The 23,729-nt window shown below is 44.3% G+C and overlaps 1 protein-coding gene across 6 annotated transcripts in view; it reads left to right on the top strand.

The window, feature by feature from the left end:
• Nucleotides 1–17,771, top strand: part of TNS3 (tensin 3) — a 390,960-nt gene extending 373,189 nt beyond the window's left edge. For 5 of the 6 annotated variants that reach the window (XM_037837214.1, XM_037837219.1, XM_037837216.1 and 2 more), the window contains 6 exons: nt 494–571; nt 1,413–1,490; nt 11,412–11,580; nt 12,589–12,657; nt 12,758–12,784; nt 14,755–17,771. In XM_037837214.1, the coding sequence (XP_037693142.1) occupies nt 494–571; nt 1,413–1,490; nt 11,412–11,580; nt 12,589–12,657; nt 12,758–12,784; nt 14,755–14,899 (566 nt within the window). In that variant the 3' untranslated portion in view covers nt 14,900–17,771. The remainder of the gene's footprint in view (nt 1–493; nt 572–1,412; nt 1,491–11,411; nt 11,581–12,588; nt 12,658–12,757; nt 12,785–14,754) is intronic. The other variant, XR_005217079.1, reaches the window with a different exon arrangement.
• Nucleotides 17,772–23,729: the final 5,958 nt, after the last annotated feature.

Consider the following 23,729-nt stretch of genomic DNA (forward strand, 5'->3'; position numbering starts at 1 on the left):
CTTTATTTCCTAAATTGCACATATCCTTGGCATATTAGAACCTGTGCCTCAAGAGAAGAGTGCAGTGTTCAGGTAAGGGTAGGGAGCCCTGGGTTAACGGGATGTAAGAGGCTTTTTCAGTGCAGGGTGAATCATAATTCTCTAAGGCGAGGATTTAAGTCACAGGCTCTTGGAGCTTTCTCCCCCCATGGAACATCGCTGTGGATCTGTGTTTCTTATACACACTCTGGAAAACCTTTCAAGGAAGCCTGCTTGGAATTCCCTTGTCCCTGACGGTCAGCAGGAATGCCCAAGCAAACTTAATGTTTTTATTTTTGTTTACGTTATTAGTTTTTTAACTCGCTAAAAATAGAAAATCCAAATATTGTGTTGGCCTGGTAATTTATGGAATTTGTTTGTGAAGCCGAGTCGGAGATGTCCGTCTTCTGATGTGTGTTGCTCCTGGAGTTTGGCATTGCCCTCACCTCTTCTCCCCTGTCCGTCCCTTGTGCAGGGAGCCTGACGGCGTTGGTGTATCAGCACTCCATCACTGCCTTGGCTTTGCCCTGCAAGTTGCTCATCCCAGACAGAGGTACGGACATCAGGACCTGAATGCTTGGCCTGCGGCTCTCTGTATAAGATTCTCTGCAGTTGTCAAGGCCCGCTGGTTCTGGGGATCCGTAAGGAACCACTGAGAAAAATGAAACCTGAAGGGTTTTTGTTTTGTTTCTTCTTATTACATACCTTGTGGGTAAACCCAAGAAAAGACAGAACACTTTCCCTCATTGTAAGAGAAAAGAGGCGGCCCCACTGCACCCAAGCAGGCTTTGGGGAAGGGGTTTTTTGGAGCAAAGACTGCGTAACTAAAACAAATAAAATAATCCACACTACGAGATCTTCGAGGATGTTTACACTTCAATTTTTATGATGCTACAAAATCAGCAAAATGTTGATACTGTTGAACTTAGGGGCTGGATGACTGGTTACCATTACTTTTATAGTAGTTTAAGAAATACCTGTTATAACATTTAGAAATAAAATCCACAGCATACCATGGTGATCTGACCATCTGCCGCAGCTTTCCTAAACAGTATCAATTTCACGTAATCGTATTACTTTGCATAAAGACAAGTTGATGTAAACATGGCTGAATGTGATTTGCCTTTTCAAATTTGTTTAATTATTCATGTAAATTAATTCAGAGATCCAAAACATATTTTGTTGGGCCATACTCTCCCTATTTTTGTTTAGAAATGTGATCATCATTTCTATGGATTGTATTACTGACTCTTAAAGAAACTTCCAACTCTGTTAAACCAGTGCATGTCACTGTCTGGGAATTCTTTCATCAAATGACACAAAAAACCTTTGTCATTGGGATTCTTTGTTGGTGAACAGGACTCATTTCTGTGTTTTCTTGTTCCTTCGTGCAGATCCGTTGGAGGAAATAGCAGAAACGTCTCCCCAGACAGCCGCCAATTCTGCAGCCGAGCTGCTGAAGCAGGGGGCAGGTCAGTGAACGTGGTTTCATTTCATTATTAGCACCAGTAACTATGCAGAAAACATGATTCGGTGATACAGTTTTTCTTCATTTCTATCCATCCTTCAGGTCTCCTATACCTCTTTCCTCTGGTTCCTATGTGTTTGAAAGGAGGTTGCCTTTTCTAGAAGCTTTGCCCAGAGCTGGGTGAGGCAGTAACTGTAGGGTGACAGCTCCAGGACTCCACAGGCTGGAAACATTGATCTGAACCTAACAAGACAAAATTCAGTGGAATAAATTTCAAGTCCTGTATTTAGTTGGGGGGAAATGTAGTAATCCAGGATGTGGGCAGCCTGCCTTGCCAGCTGTAAATGTAAAAATGTTCACGAGATGTGACTCAATGAGGAGCTCCACATGAGTCAACAGTTTGAGCCACGCAGCCAGCCGCCCGGGCTGCAGAAGGACGTGCGTGGCACCAGACAACGAGAGTGACTGTGCCACTCCCCAAAGACCAAATGGCACTGGGAGCATGGGGAGGGGTGGTTCTAACGGCCTCAGTCGAAGAGGGCTGTGGACAAGCCAGGGATCATAGGAGCCTTCTAGTGACGGAGGGACACAGCTGGAGAGGAAGATGGAAGCCACCAACCTGGAAGCATTGAGCTCCCACCCCTGGAGGCATCTCGTACAAGGTAGATGTTCACCGTTGGCGATGTTGCAGAGGGATTGCTGAGTTTGGAGGAAGATGGAACTAGAAGTTCCTACATTCTGTACCCCAGGTCTGCAAAGTATTTTGCAGCTCTCACTCCTTGGTAAAGGTGTATGAAACATGCAGGTCAATCGATTCTCATTTGCAGATTCTGTATTTGAGAATTTGCCTCCTCACTAGAATTGATTTGTAACCCCCCAAACCAATCCTTGTGATGCTTCTGTAGTCATTGGTGGACATGCGCAGAGGAGCAAAATATTTGAGTTGCCTGACTCTCAAGTTCCCAGCTGAGGTGTATCAAGACGAGGGCACTGCCTTTCTGTTTCAGCTTTCAGACTTTAAACAAGTGTCCTTTTCACAGTCTGCTTAGTGCCACGTTTTTGTTTTTGTTTTTATTTTGTTTTTTTGTTTGTTTGCCTGCCATTTGGTGCTTTTTGTTGGTGATTTTGCTGTTTAAATTAGCCCCAAGAGCAGGGCTGGCTTTTGGTCCAGGGCTCCCAAGTGCAGGAAGGCTCTGATGTGCCTTACAAAGAAAATACATGTGTTAGATAAGCTTCGTTCAGGCATGAGCTATAGCGCTGTTGGTTGTGAGTTCAGTGTTAATGAGTCAACAATATCTATTGAGTAAGGTGCCTTTAAACAGAGGCACACCTGAAACAAGGTTATGTATTGATCATTTGATGAAAATATTGGGACCAGAGGCTCTCAGAAACCCAACCTTGTGTTTCCCCTGGGAGCAGTGGTCCAGTATTCGCAAATTCATTGTTCACAGTGACTCTTTAGCTCATAATTACCACAAATAATGAGACTTGCCTCTATTTCCTTGTTATTTCCTATGTACAATTTGGATTATTTTTCTATGATTTTTTTAAAGTGTAAAATTGTATATCACTGTATCTGTTACCTTGTGGAGTAAAATCACTCTGGTTTGGGAAGGAATTTTTTTTTTTTTTTTTTTTATTAATTTTTTTTTTTAATCATCATTTTATTGAGATATATTCACATACTACGCAGTCATACAAAACAAATTGTACTTTCGATTGTTTACAGTACCATTACATAGTTGTACATTCATCACCTAAATCAATCCCTGACACCTTCATTAGCACACACACAAAAATAACAAGAATAATAATTAGAGTGAAAAAGAGCAATTGAAGTAAAAAAGAACACTAGGTACCTTTGTCTGTTTGTTTGCTTCCCCTACTTTTCTACACATCCATCCATAAACTAGACAAAGTGGAGTTTGGTCCTTATGGCATTCCCAATCCCACTGTCACCCCTCATAAGCTACATTTTTATACAACTGTCTTCGAGATTCATGGGTTCTGGGTTGTAGTTTAATAGTTTCAGGTATCCACCACCAGCTACCCCAATTCTTTAGAACCTAAAAAAGGTTGTCTAAAGTGTGCGTAAGAGTGCCCACCAGAGTGATCTCTCGGCTCGTTTTGGAATCTCTCTGCCACTGAAGCTTATTTCATTGGGAAGGAATTTTTGTAGCGTTGAACTCTCCTTAGAGTCTTCTTTAAGATAGATAATTTTTATGGGGCCAGAACAGTGGTGACAAGAGTTTGTCCAAAATAGCAAGGACAGCAGAATGCAGGGCTCCAAAATCATGAGGGTTTTGGGCAGCACTGGTTTCCAGTCCTGTCCCAGCCACTTAGGGTTTTAGCCTATAGCAAATCCCTCCACTGTACAAGACTTGAGGTTTACACCTGCTCGCCAGGGATACTAATCTCGCTTTACGCACTGGTCACGATGAGCAGATGAGTAGGAGATTGAAAAATGCTCTGGTCACATAAGTTGCTGTTGCATTCTTGCCACTCCGCTTTCACGTGAAAATTCTTATCTTGGCCCAAGAGCACTCGCCTTTCCTGCTGCATCCAGCCTCATCCTTTCCCTTGTGAGAACCAGGCTCTACCTTGCAGCCTGTCCTCGTCCCTGAGATAGAACCAGGCAGACATTTGGGGAAATGGGTCCCCAAGTCAGAGTTGGGCTTCCAGCACCTGGGTCCTGTTTTAGGTGGTGTCGAGAGCCTGCCCAGAACTGTAGCCTCCCCTCGGTGAAAGCAATCGTGTAGCTTTTGTGTCCCTGTCTCCCTCGAGATATGCAGGGAATGGGGTGTGGTTGGGGTTGCCCCATACTTCTAACTGCACCTCATTCATTGACAACGCGAAAGAGAAATGTCAAAGAATGATCCTAGCAAACACTTCCATGACACTTAGACCGGAAACGCATGTCCCTCTCACAGCACCTGGGACAATGGTCTCTCATGGTCACATCTTACAGATTAAGTCCCTGAGGCAGCCACACTAGCTAGTCTACCCTGAGGTCCAGAGCTCCTAAGTGGCTGAGCCGGCTGGCCGCTGTACCACCCTTTCCTTCCTTCCCAGGTAGCTGCCGTCAGAGGTACATACCCCTCTGCGTTCTGTACTTTCAATTTGATATCAGCTCATCACAAGCACTTTTTCATATTTCTCTGTATGCTTCATTTTTACCTAATATTTATTTAACGTTGAATTAATAAATGGGTGAATGAATGAATGAATAACAGTAATATAATGTAATAGCCCATATTTTCAGATAGAAAAGCTTTTTCTCCTATTCTGTTTTATCATTTTAAGTACACTGTACCATCTTCTAAAATAATACATGAAAAGTATCAATAACTATTTTTGGAGGGGAGGCCTTCTTAGAGCTCTTGAGTCAGAACTTTGAGGTCTTGTTTAGTGCTCTAAGTTGGGCATTTCTGTATGAGGTTTAAATGATGACTGCATGGAGCTTATTTTCCTTTAGAAATCTCTTAATTTTAAAACACATCAAGAGCTGTGAATTTTTGTCATGCTCCCATCATAGTGGAGTAGCAAGATGCACAGGGCAAGGAATGAGGAGAGCAAGTCTCTTGAGAAGTGAAGACATCACCAGTAACAGGAAATCTTCCCTTAAAGGACTGGGTGCAATTGTGCAGAATAAGTGCAAACACGACCATTGTAGGGAAATTATTGAACTATTTCCTTCTCTGGTCCCTTCAAGTAAAAAGTTTTTGGTTTTTTTTCCACTAAATTTCATTAGTTGTCCTAATCCAATTAGCATCCTAGACTCCCGGGCTTGCAAAGGTCCTTCAAGATTAACTCCTTCAATTTCCTCATTGTAAATACTGAGAAAATTGAGACTCAGAATTATTAGGTGAATTGAACAGCTCATAAAGATGGGAATGAATTTGTAATTCTATTCAGTTTAATCCTCTTTCATTTGATATCGAGGTCATTATGCATTTGTTCCAGTCTCTAAAACAATTTTTGTTTATATTTTAAGCCTCAGTTTATAATTGTATCTTGTTGAAATAGGGGAATACTGTATAGTCATGAAAAGAAAGGCATTTTTACCAAACTTCTAAGATTTTCCCCAAATTTTGTGGTTGAATTTTTTTAACTTAACATAAGGTGTATTTTCTTTATAAAAGTAATATGTGCTCTTTAAATTATAAAAAGGAAAATACAAAAAAGAAAGGGAAAAAGAAAATTACTCATAGACCTGTTACCTGTATACAACCACTAAAAATGTCAAACATTGGAAAGAAGAGTTGGAACCAGGCATCTGTATTCTCAAATCCAACAATTGCCCCTCCTGATGTCAGCTGGATTCTCTTCTGTGTTACTTTTCCTTTTGTTCTTGTGATCACACTGCATATATAACTGTTTTATGTTCTTTTTTTCCACTTAGCATAATAAGGATGTCCATGTTTTTTTACAGATGTAATGTGGATGTCACTTTCCATGGCTCTATAATGGTCCTTCTTATAATTCAACTCCTATGGTTGTACGTTTAGCTTGTTGCTAATTTTTCGACACTACAAATAATTCTTTAACAACAATCATTCTGCATTATTTCTTTTTTTTCTGAATTCTGGATTGTTGCCTTAGGAGAAATTTCCAGAATTTGGGTGAGAACGTGTGGGTGTTAGCCTTTTGTTCTGCATTGTCAAACTGCTTTCCCACAGTAGCCCTATGTACAGGGCTTCATGCTTGGGCACTGGATGGACACCTGACGTCTCAGGCTTCACTGGGCACCATTCCTTTGAAACTTCACCCCTTGCCAAGACTGCTTGTCTAGTGGAATAGCATAGGCTTGGGCTAGGCCTGGTTGCACAGTCACATCATTACCTGGCTGACCCACCTGGCACAGGATGGTTCTCTTGCTTGAAGAATGTAGGGGCTTTGGGGGACTCCACATAGATGGACCAACATGTCTTCATGAGAACTGCCTCCAAGATGTGCTTTGAAAAACGACAGCATCCCCATCTTGCTTTGAGGTGCACTCATTTGGGGAGAGAGATTCCCCAAACTCAACCTCCAACATTTCCCCAGTCAGGTAGACTATTCACTATCAAAGTACTTGCACGTGAGAACAGGTATGGGTTGTAGCAGCCTGTCAATGCAAATTTATACCAGGTCCAGCTTTTGTTGTGTTTGTGGGATTCTAATGGTAATGAAATCACAGTTTTCTCTCTTTTCTTTCTATTTTGTAATGGAATAATTAGCATTACAGTAATACCAATGAAATCAAAGAAAAGAATATTCACTCTCCTAAAATCTAACTTTTAAAATGTCCAGGCACCCTTCCAACTTGTTCAGAGGCACACATGGTTTTCATTTCAGGGTTGTAATCAAAGCAGGGAGATAGTTTTTACTCTGCTTCTCCCATTAACCATTAACAACGTTTTCCATATTGCTATATAATTTTCATGATCACTGTTTTCTGATTGCTTGGTATTCCATTGAGGGGATTTAGTCGACCATTCCCCTATTTTTGGACACAACTTGTTTCAAAATTTTCTCACTATAATAAATATGTGGCACTAATATCTTCACCCGCAATTTAGTTATCTCACCTGGTTATAGAATAATTCCTTATTTGTTTTCTGATCTAGAAAGATTTTTAGAAGGTTTTTCTCAGATGTGGGACCACTAGGTTACTGAGAGTAGGCATTTTTAATCCTCCTGATAAATATTGCCAAATTATCATCCAAAATGGCTCTCCCAGTTTACACCAGCACTTCGTAAAAGTGCCCGTTTCATCAAACTTTTGCAAGCGCTGAGCACCGGGCAATTGCTATTTTAAGGACTTTTTGCCAACTCTGCTTTCTTTCTCAAGAGCACACAAGTAAATCCCTCAAGTTTAGATAAGAGCAGGAAGGCAGGGGAACCAGCAGCTAGCAGCTCTCTTCCCACTTGGACACAATACGACAGGGATGGAGCCCGCCAGCTCTGAGAGGTGTGCAGAAGGGCTCCGTCCCCCCAGAGACCACTGAGAGAGGGGATCACTGATTTCTCCCTGCCTCTCCACATTTCAAAAAGGATGGATCTGTACTGTGACAATTAAATGAGCTTATCAGTGGGCTTGATCGATGACAGAGGAAAACTGCAGAAAACTTAAATGCCTCACAATATAACTAATAGACAATCCTAGAGGAATGTTACACATTTCTTACTGATTGCATGTCCTTTGCCCATGCCTGGTACCTAGTAAGTTCTCAGTAGACATTTAAAGAGTCTGCCATGAAGGTGGTACATTGCAGTACAATCATAGTGGCTTAGGGAGTCTTGGTTTGTCAGAGCTGCTATGACAAATACCACACTGGTTGGCTTAAGCCACAGGAATTTACTGTCTCACAGTTTTAGAGGCTAGGAGTCCAGCATCAAGGTCTCGACAGACCGTGCTTTCTTCCAGGGTCTGCAGAATTCTGGTGCTGGCTTGCTGCAATCCTTGGGGTTCCTTGGTTTGTGTCTCTGTCACTTGTGCTCTGCCTCATTCTCTTGCTTCTGACTTCTACTGACTTGGGCTTCTACTAAGTGACTGCTTCTGAGTGTCCTTTGCTTATAAGGACTTCAGCTATATGGATTCAATGTGGCCTCATCGAAATGGGGCCTTTGAAGATCTATTCACAAATGAGTCCACACCTTAACTAATAACAGCTTCCACAGGAACATGGATGAAGATTTGAACATGTCTTTATAGGGGACACGATTCAGTCCCCCAAACTGGGAAACTTCTGGCAAGTTTCTTAATGTCACTAGGCCTTGGTTTCCTTATCTATTTCTTTATCTAAATTGAGGGTAATAATAGAATCTTCCTTATATGATTGTTATTTCGATCTGATGAGATAACATATGTAAAACGTTCCACTGATGCCTGATAGAGGGTAGGTATTCTTGTTAATAACCAGCAATAGGTTAAGCGTCAAGAAATGAAAATGATTGTGTTTGGGGTAAAAACTTCTTTATAAATTCTTCTAATGACACAATGCCATTTGTGTAGTTTGAATATATTATGTCCCCCAAACGCCATTATCTTTGATGCAATCTTGTGGGACAGACATTTTAGTGCCGATTAGATTGGAATTCTTCGAGTGTTCCCTTGGAGATGTGCCCCACTGAACTGTGGGTGATGACTCTGATTGGATAATTTCCATGGAGGTGTAACCCCACCCATTCGGGGGGGGTCTAAATTCAATCACTGGAGCCATATAAATGAGCTGACAAAAAGAGGGAACTCAGTGCAGCTTGAGTGATGTTTTGAGGAGGAGCTACAGCCAAGAGGGACATTTTGAAGAAAGCACAGGAGCTGTGGATGAGAGACAGTTTGAAAACAGCCGTTGAAACTGAAGCTGAGAGAGGACAAATATCCCAAGTGCAACTAAGAGTGACATTTTTGAGGAACTGCAGCCTAGAGAGGAACGTCCTGGGAGAAAGCCATTTTGAAACCAGAACTTTGGAGCAGACGCCATCCACATGCCTTTCCAGCTAACAGAGGTTTTCCGGACACCATTGGCCATCCTCCAGTGAAGGTACCCGATTGCTGATGTGTTTGTTACCTTGGACACTTTATGGTCTCAAGACTGTAACTGTGCAACCAAATAAACCCCCATTTATAGAAGCCAATCCATCTCTGGTGTTTTGCATTCCGGCAGCATGAGCAAACTAGAACACCATTTTAATAACTGAAGAAGCAAAGTATCAACTTCTTTTTCATGAGAGGGAAAGCAAACTGCCAACTCAATTTTGTAGAAGGAAAATAACATCTCAGACAGAACTCCTTTATTAAGTTTGGGGAATCCTGTTGTTTAAAAGAAGCAGGAGTCACATGCTTCACTCTTTCTCTGTGAGTGTTGAAAGCTCCATTTAGTGGACAACCCTCCTGGAAAAACACTTGGCACCACATCTTTGAAGCCTGTTTGCCTCCTTGAAAGTATCTACTACCTTTCCTTAAGGCTCACCTTGGTCAGCTGGGCCTCCTTCAGTGAATGAAATGATCCTCGACAGCGTTTCCCTGCACGGTCAGTGAAACTTGCATCCTGACAGACTTCTGTTCATCACCTGGAGTAAGAGAATGGCTTAGTTCTTCTTATTAACCCAGCAATGCAAAGACTTGTCCCTACTTTCTTTCCCCATTGCAGTAACTCTGTATACCCTCTGAAGTACAAGTTTCCTAACCACACGGATTTCAGAAGCCTCAAAACTTCTCAAACTTTAAAAATGGCCTGCATTACAGCATTTGCTGTTGAGACGATGGAGGGTTCTGGAGCTCAGCCGAGGCCCTGCATGCTGACATCCAGGAACACCTCTACCCTTTCCTTTCTTCGTAGTCCACCTGTGTGTGAGTGCATGTATGGGGAGGGTGCACACGCCAACGGTCAGTGCCCCCGACTGTTCTCCAAGGTCAGAACGGAAGGCAGAGAGCAGGTGGAACTGCTCCATCCAGCGGGCCGTGCCTGGCAAGAAACCGCTGCAAATGAGGATGGCGCCACTCGTTCGACTGCTGTCTACACTGGCAGGGATAATAGGGAAGCATTTTTCTCCTGCTCATTAGAAATCTAGCGGCCTTTGCAAATGGGATTTAAACACCCCACGCTCACACACAAGGACTTGCATACATGGAGTGAGGCAAGAGAGCAGCTCAATTTCCTCAGGGGAGGGAACATTTCTGGTCTTTGGCCAGGCAAGGCAGTGAGTGGTTCCCTTGGACGGGATGGGCTTTAGTCAGAGTCTTAAGGTCTCCCAGCACTGGCAGGCTGACTTCACACACATCCAAAAGGCCCTTGTTAGCTTCTGCTTGAGCTGCAGCAATTCAAGCTGAAAGAAAGATCAGGGTTTTTACAAAGCCCACTTTATATTCGGTGGTTGTTCCTCCTCCGAGAGGAGGTGGCCAAGGAGAACGGCCCCAGGCACTTCCTGGCAGGCGAGGACAGGCTGTCCCAGCTTCTCGGTCGCCTGTGTTCTGACTTCACCCCAAGTCGGCCACTCATTCACTCAGCAGCTGATTCTTGATGCCTGTGTGGTGCAAAGCAGTTTTTGAGATTCAAAATCACACTTTCCCTCAGATGCCTCCTTTCCTGGAATTGTAGTTGAGATTTTGTGCTCATGCTCCTTTCACATCCAGATGACACTGAGGCCTGAGGAGGCCATCTCCAGCACCAGCTAGAGCCACTGGCTATGGTGGATTGAATCGTGTTTCCCACAAAGAAATATCCAAGTTGTAACCCCTGGTCCTGTGTGTGGTGGTGGGAGGGTGCGGGGGGCGGGGGGTGGTGCTCACTTGTAAATAGGATCTTCAAAGATCCTATTTGGATGCAGCCACAGTAAATCAGTGTGTGCTTTAATCCAGTATGGCTGGAGTCCTTATAAGCAGAGGAAATTCGGATGCAATCTGTCTGCAGAAGCTGGAAGCGGAGAGAAGACAGACCGCCACCTGATGGAAGCAATCCAAGCCAAGGGACACAAGGATTATTACAAGCCACCCAAGGATTCTGAGAAATTCTGAGATGGCAAGGCCAACACCTTGAGGTTGGGGTTCTGACCTCCAAAATCCATGAGACAGTAAAGTCGTTGTTGAAGCCAACCTATCACGTGGTGTTTGTCATGGCAACAATGGCCAACTAAGACACTAGGTTTGAACAATGCAAGTGTGGATACTGCCCCTGGGCCAGCAGGAGGGCAGGCTCTGGTTCCCCCAGCCACCGAACAGGGGTCTCCTTTGCTCTAGGAACTTGTCTGTTCTTTATGGGCATTGGAGAAGGTGCACCTTTAGGTCACTTGCTCTCCACACCTTCTGAGTTGGGGACCTGGCCCAGGTCGCACAGCCAGGTCATTTACAAACCCAGGGCCCATAAATGGCCAAGTGGTAGAAAGAACACGTGAGTTTCCTGCAAGCACGTGATGGATGTGTTCCACTCTTTCTCTCTTGCAGCCTGCAACGTGTGGTACTTGAACTCGGTGGAGATGGAGTCCCTCACAGGCCACCAGGCCGTGCAGAAGGCCCTGAGCCTCACTTTGGTCCAGGAGCCCCCACCCATCTCCACCGTGGTCCACTTTAAGGTGTCCACCCAAGGCATCACCCTGACTGACAATCAGAGGAAGTGAGTGCCTGCTGGGGGGGCCACTGGGGGTGCTGCCGGGTGGAGGGAGGGAGGGGGAGCAGGGGCTGGGGGTTTCTGATTACTGCCTCATCCAGGGAAAGTGTCAGAAGTCCTTGAAGTAATTAGTGAACCAGCTCCTTTCTAGGCTGTACCCTGTCATTAAAAATATCCCAGTAACCATGGGTAAGCTTTTGGTAATTGTCCCTAGGCTTTTCCTAGGAATCAGCAAAATTTAAAAGAATATATTTGGTGCTTTAGATATTACCTGTATATTTGCATCTAATTTGCAAATTCAAAAATCTTTTCAGTTCATCTGAAAAACACTCTGAGGCTATGATCAGTGTCTGCTGATGTTTTTTAAATATAATAATTATTTGAAGTTATAGTAATGGATATAACCCAGAATTTCCCTTTTGAATCGCTTTCAAGCATGCATTTCAATAGTATTCATTACGTTTGCAATATTGCGCTACCATCACTACAATCTGATATTTTTAACCAGTAGCTGTTTCAATTTGGGTGAGAGTATAGGCTTGATATACATTATTTCCTTTTGCCCGTTTCAGGTCACTTTTCAGCATGTTGTTCTGTTGTTAATGAGTTGGGATTAGGTCTCAGAGTGTTCCAACAGTGAGCAATTATTGAGCTCTCAGAGTGTGCAAGTTGCTTTGATGTGGCAGGAACATGCTGGTTGATCTCACTCCCCTTTCAAAGTTATTTTCCCACATTATTCCTACAAGGAGGCCTTTGACTTTAGAATTAAAGTCATTCTTTTTCTTATTTTTTTGGATGCCAGCTCTTCCTCAAAACCTGTCCTGCCCAACTTTATATTATCTGTTGATTTTGAATGAGCACAGACTTTGTGCTCAGATTCAACTGATTTGTAGAGATGTGAAATGATTTTCGGGCCCCCAACTCCTCACATATAGAGATCCCCCTCGCAGTATCGTGGATCATTTAAGTACCAGTGACAACGCTCTTTCTCTCCCCTCCTGTTTCCCCCAACAGGCTCTTTTTCCGCAGGCACTACCCCGTAAACAGCGTGATTTTCTGTGCTTTGGATCCACAAGACCGGAAGTAAGAAATTTGCATTTTTATTAAGCCATGCGTGTGCTTCATTTTACCCTTGAATTTAATAAAAGTTAACACAACTTTTCTTTTCTCTTTAATTCACCAGGTGGATCAAAGATGGCCCTTCTTCAAAGTAAGTTGCCAGAAATTCTTTACTGTGTCTCTTACAGTCATGAGCCAAAGTTGAATTCAGTCCAGATTTCCTGAAAATGACTAAATGATGTCAGTGGTTTTGTTTTTCACTTAAAAAAAAAAGAAGGGTCATTGCAAGAGAGGGCCTGGGTTGTGCTAATGTTTCTGCTGGCCTTTCATTGAGTGCAATACTTACATTTGATATATATATATATATATGCAATTATACTATAAATACAGCGGGACAGATCTTGCCACTTTTTCAGCCATTCGATAGAGGGTGTCACCTGAAATAGCTCTGAGGTCGGGGAGTTCAGTGGAAGAGCTTCCTGTGTACATGAGCACAGATGACACGGACATTCGAAGTCTGTCACATCCAGAGCAGAGGACAGTTTTCATCATGCCCTCCACTGTCTGGCTCCTTCCCCTGTCCCATCCAGACCCCTGGGGGTGACTTTGGCAGACCCCCTCTTTACAAAGGGACCTTTCCTAGTTCTCTGAGTCTCCCAGGGGCCCCGTGGCCATATGTTCTCACCACACCACTCTCCCGTCTCTCCTCCCCACAACCACCGGACCCTCTGGCATTGCAGCCCCAGGGTGGCCATCGGGGCAGACTGCCGGATGTTGTCCTCACTCCTGCTCTGAGGCATAGCTGTCCTGATTTCCATGCATCAGCCTGCTCCTCTGCATCATCTAGATTCAGTGACCAAAAACAGCGTATCTCAGGTGTCCTTTCCTGGGATGATTTCAGAGTTCTCATCTGTTGAGGGATCTGATCAAGTGCTCAGATCACCTCCCCCAGCCCTCCAGTGGGTACTTTGTTCCAGGCACCCTTCCCAACCTTTGGGTGGGACAGGGCTTGCCTCATCATGAAATTTGCAGTTGCTTTGGGGTTACTTGGTTGTTATGTGCTCATCTCTTCCATGCAATGGAAACTGCCATGCTCCTTCATTTTTCTACGAAAGAGAAGACCTTTACCAGGGATTTTTGGATACAAATAATGGTAGCTGTTGAGTTAAGTTTAGGACCCAGAAGCCCTCTGGTAAGATGGTGGCTTCAGTTCTTCTCAGAAACAATAATTGAATATGCTTTTCTTTCAAACAGTTCCCGTGACTGTGTGGTTTGTAACTTAGGCTTACAGACCCAGAGAAGAGGGTCAGTGGAGTATTGACTAACTTTGTTTTTTCGCTTTTATCAAAATCCCTATTTCCCCTATATGTTGTTTTAATCTTTGCACACGTATTTTTTTTTTTAAAAGCAAAAGCTGTCTGGAGGCAGCGTTCTGCTTTCATCTTAACTCGGTCATTTGCAAACACATAGGTTTGTTTTCACTTGCATCTGGCCAAGTTGACATCTAGGCAGGGTTAGGGCACATCAGGAAATCATCTCAGGAATCAAAAATGAGTTGTTAATGCTCAAGGGCTCTTTAGAAGTGCTTTTCAAGCTGCTTTGTTCTGTGCTCAAGAGCTGGTCTGATTTGATTTAATGACAACACGTGGCTTCTTGAGGTAGCTCAGAAGTTCTGAGATAAAAAAATCATCTCTCCGCCTGCCCTCAGAGACTCTGCTTCAGGAGCTCCAGGGGGTTCAGGAATCCCATTGAGATATTCAGAGGAATCCAGCTAAGTGGTCCCACTGCCACTTCCCCATAGAGAAGCATCTGTGCAGTAAATTGAGCCTCAGCTTTGATTCATGTCCTAGCTCTGTGACTGTGGGCAGATCGCTCAACTCCCCTCAGCCTCAAATGCCTCACCTGCAAGCAAGGAGTCACGGCATCATCCATGCAGGGTGCATGGAGGTTAGAGACAAAGCCTGCCAATGGGTACCATGCAGGGTGTTTGGCACGCGGGAGACTTTGCAGGAATGGCCGTTCGAATTGCTCCCAGTGATGGTGGTAATGGCTGGTGAGGGCAGAGGGAAGAGGTGGCACTGCAGGATGCTGGCTCAGCTAACCTCGGCTTTCCTTTTGCAGGGTCTTTGGGTTTGTGGCCCGAAAGCAGGGCAGCACCACAGACAATGTGTGTCACCTGTTTGCGGAGCATGACCCCGAGCAGCCTGCCAGCGCCATTGTGAACTTTGTGTCAAAAGTCATGATTGGCTCCCCAAGGAAGGTCTGAGTCGCCCTCATACCCCAAGCCCTCAGGAAGACTTCCACGGACCTTGGGAGGTCAGTGGGATGAGGACAGGGCCACCACCTTTGTAGCAAACTGGTGAAACCTGGGAATTCCCGGCCCAAGAGGGAAAGGAGGAGCTTCCAACTTTACAAAGACAAGAACAAAACACCTCACCATTTTCTGGCCTTTTCCAAAAGAAGCCTTGTATCAGACACATTTCTACAGCCAAGTGCTCTTTGGGTAAAAGACCATGGGTACAGGGTCCATGCTCAAAAGATCTGTGCAAGGAGATGCCACAGAAAGAACGAGTGGGCTGTCCCCTCTTCCTTGTCCACCAGCATTGCCTGGAGAAGGAGGAGTGGCTGGCTCGCTCCGTAGAGACCTGTGTGACCAGCCATGCCATGCCACCTGCAGAAACATCTCCAGCCAATGCCGCCAAACCCAGCGGTCTCTCTCACCTTCGTCTTTCCCATGCTGGAGATGTGGGAAACCTAGAAGGGGATGCATGTTTGATGGAGGTCAGTGCAAGTCCAGAGCTTCTGGGACATTGGAGGGACGTGAACGCAGTGACGATGTGATATGCTAAATGAGCTGATTGAAGCCTCTGGAAAGAACACTGTGATGTTATAAAACCCAAACTCCACATGTGGTGAGGACCCTCACGCTCATGTGAAAGGGTCTTGAATGATGAACTGAACCAGAGAGAAACCTGTATGGCCAAGACAGGATAAAATGAGAAGATGGAAGTAAAATGCCATTGCTATATAATTTATAGTTTACCTATGCCAAATTATTTATGACAGAATTTTGCCATTGCTCTACTGTACAAGTACCCAAATGCTGCAGCCTGTCAAGCTTTGATTTCAGGAGGATTGTCACCGTGGAGGATGTCCTGCAGCTGCCTTGCCACACAAAATAGAGGGGGGCAATGGACCAAGGGGGAGGCTCAGTCTCTAATGAGCTATGTTACCAAAAGGCTGTTTTGCTTCAAATAGCCTACCCTAGTCCTTTAATCGTTGACAGGTCTTTTTGACATTGACACTGACAGATTCATGGATGACATCCTTTCTGATGGTAAAAGTCCAGAAGGGGTCAGAAACGACTAGGTTTGGACTCAGCATCCCTTAGCATCTGCCTGTCATTTGTCATATTAAGGCCTGACATACCATTGCATAAAGTACCTCTGACCTTCAGAAGCTCACATCTGAGTCTTTCTCACAGGCTTCACCTTGCCACATGCATTTGTGTTGGGATCCTGTGTCTGTGGTGTCCTTGAACAGAAGGAAGGAAGGGATGCAGAGGTGCAAGAGAACAATTCTCAATACTTGGAACTATTTCTGCTACTTTCCCATATCGTCTTAGCTCCCAAATCATTGAATATTCCAATGCAATGGGTTTCCCACCCAAATCTGTCCGTGGCCACAGGTTCACATGAAGCTGATGATCCTGGAACTTCTTCATAGTGGGAGATGGGGCTGGCCAAAGTCCTGGTAAAGGCATCATCTCCTTCCCCTTATAATCCGGTGTGCTTGTCATATGGGCGACCGTGCAGAGTGCAATCCATTGTGCATTTCCCATTCTCTGCTTTCAAACTCCAGCATTTAGATCACACAGGTCTCACAAGCAATTCTTGCCCAGCTAGGGTTTGAAATTCTGCTTGGTGAATTCTCTGTTTTAAAATGAGGGGCAGAGAAAGAGTTAGCGACGAGCTGGATTGCAGTGGGTATTGTACATATGTGTGTATATATACAAAAGCAGGTGGGTGGTTCCACCTTTTAGCTCCTGTTGATGCACCAAAGGCAGCTGCCTCGTTTCTGTGCCAAATGTTTGCCCTGGTCTTCACGGGCCTCCTTCCCGGATACCTGTTGGCCTCTGCTGGCATTTCCTACGGTCCGTGATGTCTTTCGCGGAGGCATCTAGCATTTCAGTGCAGCACCCACTGCAGACGCTGGTCAAAAGGGAGGAGGGGTCTGTGCTCTCACCAAGTGGTCACCTCATATTGATGGTTGAAACCCAAGTTTGTCCCAAAGACCACAGGTCAGATCCCTTATCCTTCTAATGAAGCCCAAGAGGGATTGTTTAGAAATTTGAGTGAGACAGGGGTGCGATACAGAAAAGCATAAGCTACCAGTGCATTAGGGAGATGCCAGGGCTTCCCACAGCCGTCCTTGTGCAGAGCATTCAAGACACCACACAAATGTGCTCCATTGACTGACCAGGTGTGATTTCTGCTCACAGCAGTCAAGAGCATCAGGGAAGTAACTCCGAGAAATGAGCTCCCTCTTAGGAGCCAAAAGAAACCAGTTTGTGTGGTTTCTGATGAGCTAGTCCACCAGCTGCCTTTCCTGGTGGATTAGCATGTGCATTAAAAGAGAACAAGGTGACTCCAGTTAGTCACCACCCATGCATTGTACCTAGAAACCAGGAGCAAGCCACGGCCACCCAGTGGGGTTCTGCACCCCTGGAAAAAGGGGTGTCCCCAGGCAGCTTGCCTCTCGATCTGGTTGGGCACAAATGGACTGTCCCGGACAGAAAATGCTGATAAGTTGACAATAACTATTTGCAACAAATATTATATCCAGGGTCCTTTTAACCTACTCATTCAATGTATTGTTGTAATACTCCAGTGTTAAACTCTAACCATGTTAAAAAGTCACACTGCATTAAAGGGTTTCCGTGCGTTGCCTCAACGTCAAAGACCTTGTAATGTCTCCTTCTCTGCCTTACTTTTTAGTGAATATTTTTACCTTTTCTGATACTGTAAAGAATATATCTGGTATGTAAATGAATGTTCTATAAATCCTTTGTATAGTTGTTTTCTCTGCTCTTTAAATATCATCTCTATTCAGAGTATAATAAAATTATGAGCTTGTAAGCCTCTTGTGACAGATGTTTTTGTGTTGGATGATAGCATTCTGAATGGCTCTCTTAATATTTTTCAACTGGATGATTAAGGATTTGAATGTGTGTGTATGTGTGCATGGAGGAGTTTTGGGGTGAGGAGGCTGGGTTATTTGGGAGTTGAAGGAGGTTGCTTAGGGATCAGTGGATTCAGGTGTAAATTCATATATGTTTTGCTTTCAGAAATAGGTGTTAAGATTTCTGCCCAGAAACCTCTGAAAAGTTGTTTTAGTTTTTGAGGCTGCTGAAGCAAATACCATGAAGTGGTGCAGCTTAAAAATGGGAATTTATTCGCTCATGGTTTTGAGGCTAAAAGAATGTACAAATCAAAAGATCATTAAGGTGATGCTTTCTCCCCAAAGATGGTAGCATTCTGTTGCTGGAGATCCTCACCAAATTATTTATGACAGAATTTTGCCATTGCTCTACTGTACAAGTATCCAAATGCTGCAGCCTGTGAAGCTTTGATTTCAGGAGGATTGTCACCATGGAGGTTGCCCTGTATGTGCCTTGACACACAAAATAGAGGGCGGCAATGGACCAAGGGGGAGGCTAAGTCTCTAATGAGCTATGCTACCAAATGGTTGTTTTGCTTCAAATAGCCTACCCCAGTCCTTTAATCGTTGACAGGTCTTTTTGACATTGACACTGACAGATTCATGGATGACATCCTTTCTGATGGTAAAAGTCCAGAAGGGGTCAGAAACGACTAGGTTTGGACTCAGCATCCCTTAGCATCTGCCTGTCATTTGTCACATTAAGGCCTGACATACCATTGCATAAAGTACCTCTGACCTTCAGAAGCTCACATCTGAGTCTTTCTCACAGGCTGCTCCTTGCCACACGCATTTGTGTTGGGATCCTGTGTTTATGGTGTCCTTGAACAGAAGGAAGGAAGGGATGCAGAGGCCTCCTCTTTCACCTGGCAAGGCACGTGGCAGTGTCTCCTGGTCTCTCCCTTCTTTTCTGGGTTCCATTTCAGCTTGCTTCCAGTGGCTTTCTGTCTGTCTGTCCGAATTAATTCTGCTTATAAAATACTCCAGTGATATGATTAAGACCCATCCCAGCTGGGCTGGGCCACACACACACCTAAACTGAAGTGACCTCATCAAAAGGTCCTGCTCACAGTGGGTTTGCACCCACAGGAATGGATTAACCTTAAGAACACTTTCTTTCCAGGGTGCATACAACTTCAGACCACCACAGTTACAGTCAAAGGTTTCACAATGCCCAGGGTTGATGGTAGGTACTCTGACAGGTTTTTTTTTTTTAATTCAGTTTCATTGCGATATATTCACATGCCATACAATCATCCATGGTATACAGTCAACTTGTCACAGTACCATCATATAGTTATGCATTCATCACCCCAATCTATTTTTAAACATTTTTCTTATACCAGAAAGAATCAGAATAAGAATAAAAGGTAAAAATAAAAAAGAAAACCCAAATCATCCCCCCCATCCCACCCTATTTTTCATTTAGTTTTTGTCCCCATTCTTCTACTCATCCATCCATACACTAGATAAAGGAAGTGTGATCCACAAGGTTTTCACAATCACACTGTCACCCCTTGTAATCTACATTGTTATACAATCATCTTCAAGAGTCAAGGCTACTGGGTTGGAGTTTGGTAGTTTCAGGTATTTACTTCTAGCTATTCCCATACATTAAAACCTAAAAAGTGTTATCTATATAGTGCTAAGAACATCCACCAAACGTCCACCAGAGTGACCTCTCAACTTCATTTGAAATCTCTCAGCCACTGAAGCTTTATTTCGTTTCATTTCACATCCCCCTTTCTGTCAAGATGTTCTCAATCCCACAATGCCTGGTCCAGATTCATCCCCAGGAGTCATATCCTGCATTGCCAGGGAGATTTACACTCCTGGGAGTCAGGTCCCAAGTAGCGGGGAGGGCAGTGAGATCACCTGCTGAGGTGGCTTAGCTAGAGAGAGAGGGTTACATCTGAGCAACAAAGAGGCACTCAGGGGGAGACTCTTAGGTGCAATTGTAAGCAGGTTTAGCCTCTCCTTTACAGTAACAAGCGTCATAGGGGCCAGCCCCAAGACAGAGGGCTCAGCATGTCTGACAGGTTTTTGATGAGATGAATAGGTGTGTGTGCATGCACACTTACACACACACACAGACACACATACACACACAGTGGCTGCAGGACTGAGTCCTCGGTGTCAGACCAGTCCCCTGCTGGGAGCTTCCCCACATCCCCTAGTTGAGATGGAACCTGAAAGTTAGTCACCTGCTGGATTCACATACCCATTCACCAGATGACAGGCCTGGGAACAAGGCAGGCCCAGCCCCTGCTCTCAGCCCTCATGAGTGAGCAGGGATTGACCACTGCCCCTTCTACCCTCTCTTCTCTGGCCTGGCCTTTTACTTCCTTCTGCTCACACTGCCCCTCTCCCTTCCTACCTGGACAAAACAATTGGGTCTGGGCCCCCCAACCCCTCTGCCCTCTCTATCTCCCTCCTGAATTGGTATAATTTAAGATGGGGGCACAGAACTGCTCACCTAATTCTCCTTAAGTCTGGAGCAGTTCTGCTGGTTAACAGATCTCAGTGTAATGTGCTTTCATGCTTAGTCACCCACTGGATGTGGGCAGCAAGCCACGCATTGCTCATACAGAAAACGGGAATAATAGCACCTCCTCCCCAGGCTTTCCACAGTGGTAGTTATTACAATTTGAGGTTAAGGGTGGAGGTATCACTGTTTATGTAACTTAACCTTTGGTGACTATTTCAGCTCCATATTGGGAAAGAAACAATAATTCGGGCCCATTTATGGTCCCAGACAAATAATAAAAGTTTAAATTAGCCTTTCCCTGCAGACCTTAGGTCCACATTTCCTCTTTGTGTTCGGAGCCAGTGGAGGCTTTAGCTTTACACTCCAATGAAAGAAACTCAAGGAAGATTGGTTTTCACCCCACATCTGTTGAGACGATGAACTTGAGATATTCTTCTGCCCTCCGAGCCCCAAGTCAGAGTTCCTGGGGGCCTCTGAGGAAGCAAGAGCTGGCCACGGTGTATTCAGTCTTGCTGAGCAGGAAGTTTCCAATGGGCCTTTGAAGCCAGTCAATGCCCATGTCCTCAGCAAACGTCACAATGGGTTATAAAGGTGAGAGATGGCCTGTGTTCACAGTAGTTGGCAGGGTACACTTTTCAAGAAGACTGTCTGGACTAATTATAGTCATGCCACTCAGAGAACAGTCAGCCTTAGACCCCAGATCAGATTCTGCTCAGGGGAAAAGGAGGCCCCGGTGACTCCGAGGCCTCCAGCTGGTAAATCCCCCATGTGCAGGCCTCCCGACCCACTGTCCATCATTCAGCACTTGATAACGTAGCAGGGGCCTTAGACCCACCGTCCCGTCAGGAGGCTTCATGTCCATGTCTGTTGGCCCCGGTACAGGTATGCTTGTACCAGGCTGGTGGGATGAGCTGCCTGATGCCATGGAGAGGTCAAACTTCACAGAGCAGAGGACATCTGCAGGGAGGCTTAGAGGAAGAATTGGAGTTTTCCAGGTGAGCTTGGGGCATGGGGCAGTGCAGAGAAAGGGCATTGTATTACACAGGGATTGGCCTTATTGGTTCCTGAGGAACTAGAGGCTATAGTGCTAAGCCTGGCCTGAGGCAAGATAGGGGTGGGAGGGGGCTCTCCTGAGACCTGTCACCAACCCACATGACCAGGGGGCATCAGAAAAAGCAATTCCACCACAATTGACCTGGCCCAGGAAGCCTCTGCAAGTCTGAGACACCAGGGAGGCTGGGGAATGCCCTTCAGGGTGATCAGACCACAACAAGCACCCAGCTAGGGTAGCTTCTGCATTCCTGTGGGTCCAAGACCCCTCCTCCACTGAGAGACACCTGGAGGCCCATCCTGGGGAAAGCCCTTCGCTTCCACAAGCAGCAACAGGAAGGATCAGTGGGAGCCCAGCAGCACCGGATAAACCAAGCAGACAAAAATAACACTGGAAAGGCTCTGAAAGTTAAACTGTCAGTGGAACCAAAGTCCACAAAAGCAGCTAGGAGTTGCATGCTAAGCCTAAACAGGGTGAATGTCAGATAAAATAAATGATTTCAATAGGACCCATAGTCTCCTAATATAGTACCCAAAATGTGCAGGATCTAAGTGAAAACCACCCAACATTCCAAGAACCAGGAAAATCACAACTTCAGTAAGAAAAGACAATTACCATTGCCAACACCAAGATACATGAGATGTTGGAATTGCCTGACAAGGATTTTAAAGCAATGCCGCTAAAATGCTTCAACAACAATTATGAATTCTCTTGAAACAAATGGAAAAAAATAGAAAATCACAGTAAAGAAATAGAAGTTATTAAAAAAAGATCCAAATGGAAATCACAGACCTGAAAAATATAATAACAGAAATGGAAAACTCACTGGTGGTCACAAAAGAGTGGACAGAAGATAGAATTAGTAAATTGAGGATAAATAAGTAGAATTCGCCAATCTGAAAACAGAGAGAAAACAGACTTAAAAAAACAAACCCCCAGGGACCTGTGGGACAATAAAAAAACATGACCCAACATTTGTATTATTGGAGTCCCAGAAAAAGAGAAGTAAAAGAGTGGACTGAAGAACATTTTAGGTAATAATGGCTGAAAACTCCCCAAATTTGGCAAAAGTCACAAATTTCTAGATTAAAGAAAATAGGTGAATCCCAAACAAGATAAAGAAGAAAGAAAAGAATCTGCCAAGACACACCGTAATTAAACTTGTGAAAACTGAAGCAAAAAAAAAAAAAAAAAAAAATCTTGAAAGTGGTTAGGAAGAAATCATGTACTACCCATAGGAGAACCCCGTACTGAATGACAGAATATTTTATATTAAGTCACAGAGGCCAGAAGAAAATGACCCAACATTTTTCAAGTTTTGAAAGAAAAAAACTGAAAACCATGAATTCTATACGTGACTGTGCCAGTTTGAATATATCGTATCCCCCAATTGCCATTATCTTTGATGTAATCTTGGGTGGGCAGTCATATCAGTGTTGACTAGATTGTAATTCTTTGAGTGTTTCTTTGGCATATGCCCCACCCAGCTGTGGGTGATGACTCTGATTGGATAATTTCCATGGAGGTGTTGCTCCTCCCATTCGGGGTGGGTCTAAGTTTATCAGTGGAGCCATATAAAGCAGCTGACAGAAGGAACTCAGTGCAGCTGTGAGTGAACTTTTGAAGAAGAGCTACAGCCAAGAGGGACAGTTTGAAGAAAGCACAGGAGCATATGAGAGACATTTTGAAGACAGCCATTGAAAGCAGACTCTTGCTCCAGAGAAGCTAAGAGACGACACATATACCAAGTGGAACTAAGAGTGATATTTTTGAGGGATTGTGGCTACAGGGGAATTATGCCTTAGGACTGACCATGACTATAGTTGATTTTGATGGGATCTTGTACTTAACTAGAACAGATATTGGTACCAAAGAAGTGGGGTGCTGGTGCTGCTGAGTTTGCAAATACCAAACAAGTTGGAATGGCTTTTTAAATGGATAAGGGGAAGATTCTGGAAGAATTGTGAGAAGCTTGATAGAAAAGGCCTAAACTGCTTTGAAGAGACTGTTTGTGGAAATATGGACTCTAAAGATACTTCTGATGAGACCTTGAACAGAAATGATGAATGTGTTGTTGCAAACTGGAAGAAAGGCGATCCTTGTTTTAAAGTGGCAGAGAATTTGGCAAAATTGAGTCCTGATGTCAGATGGAAGAATTTGAAAGCGACAACCTGGAATATTTAGCTGAGGAGATCTCCTGAATACATGTGGAGGATGTAACCTGGCTTCTCCTTGCAGCTTATAGTAAAATGTGAGCAGAGAGAGTTAAACTTAGAACTGAACTCTTGGATTCAAAGAAACCAAAAACTGATGGTTTGGAAAATTCCAGGCTTCCAG

This window comes from Choloepus didactylus, chromosome 5 (genome assembly GCF_015220235.1).
Source record: "Choloepus didactylus isolate mChoDid1 chromosome 5, mChoDid1.pri, whole genome shotgun sequence".
Taxonomy (NCBI): domain Eukaryota; kingdom Metazoa; phylum Chordata; class Mammalia; order Pilosa; family Megalonychidae; genus Choloepus; species Choloepus didactylus.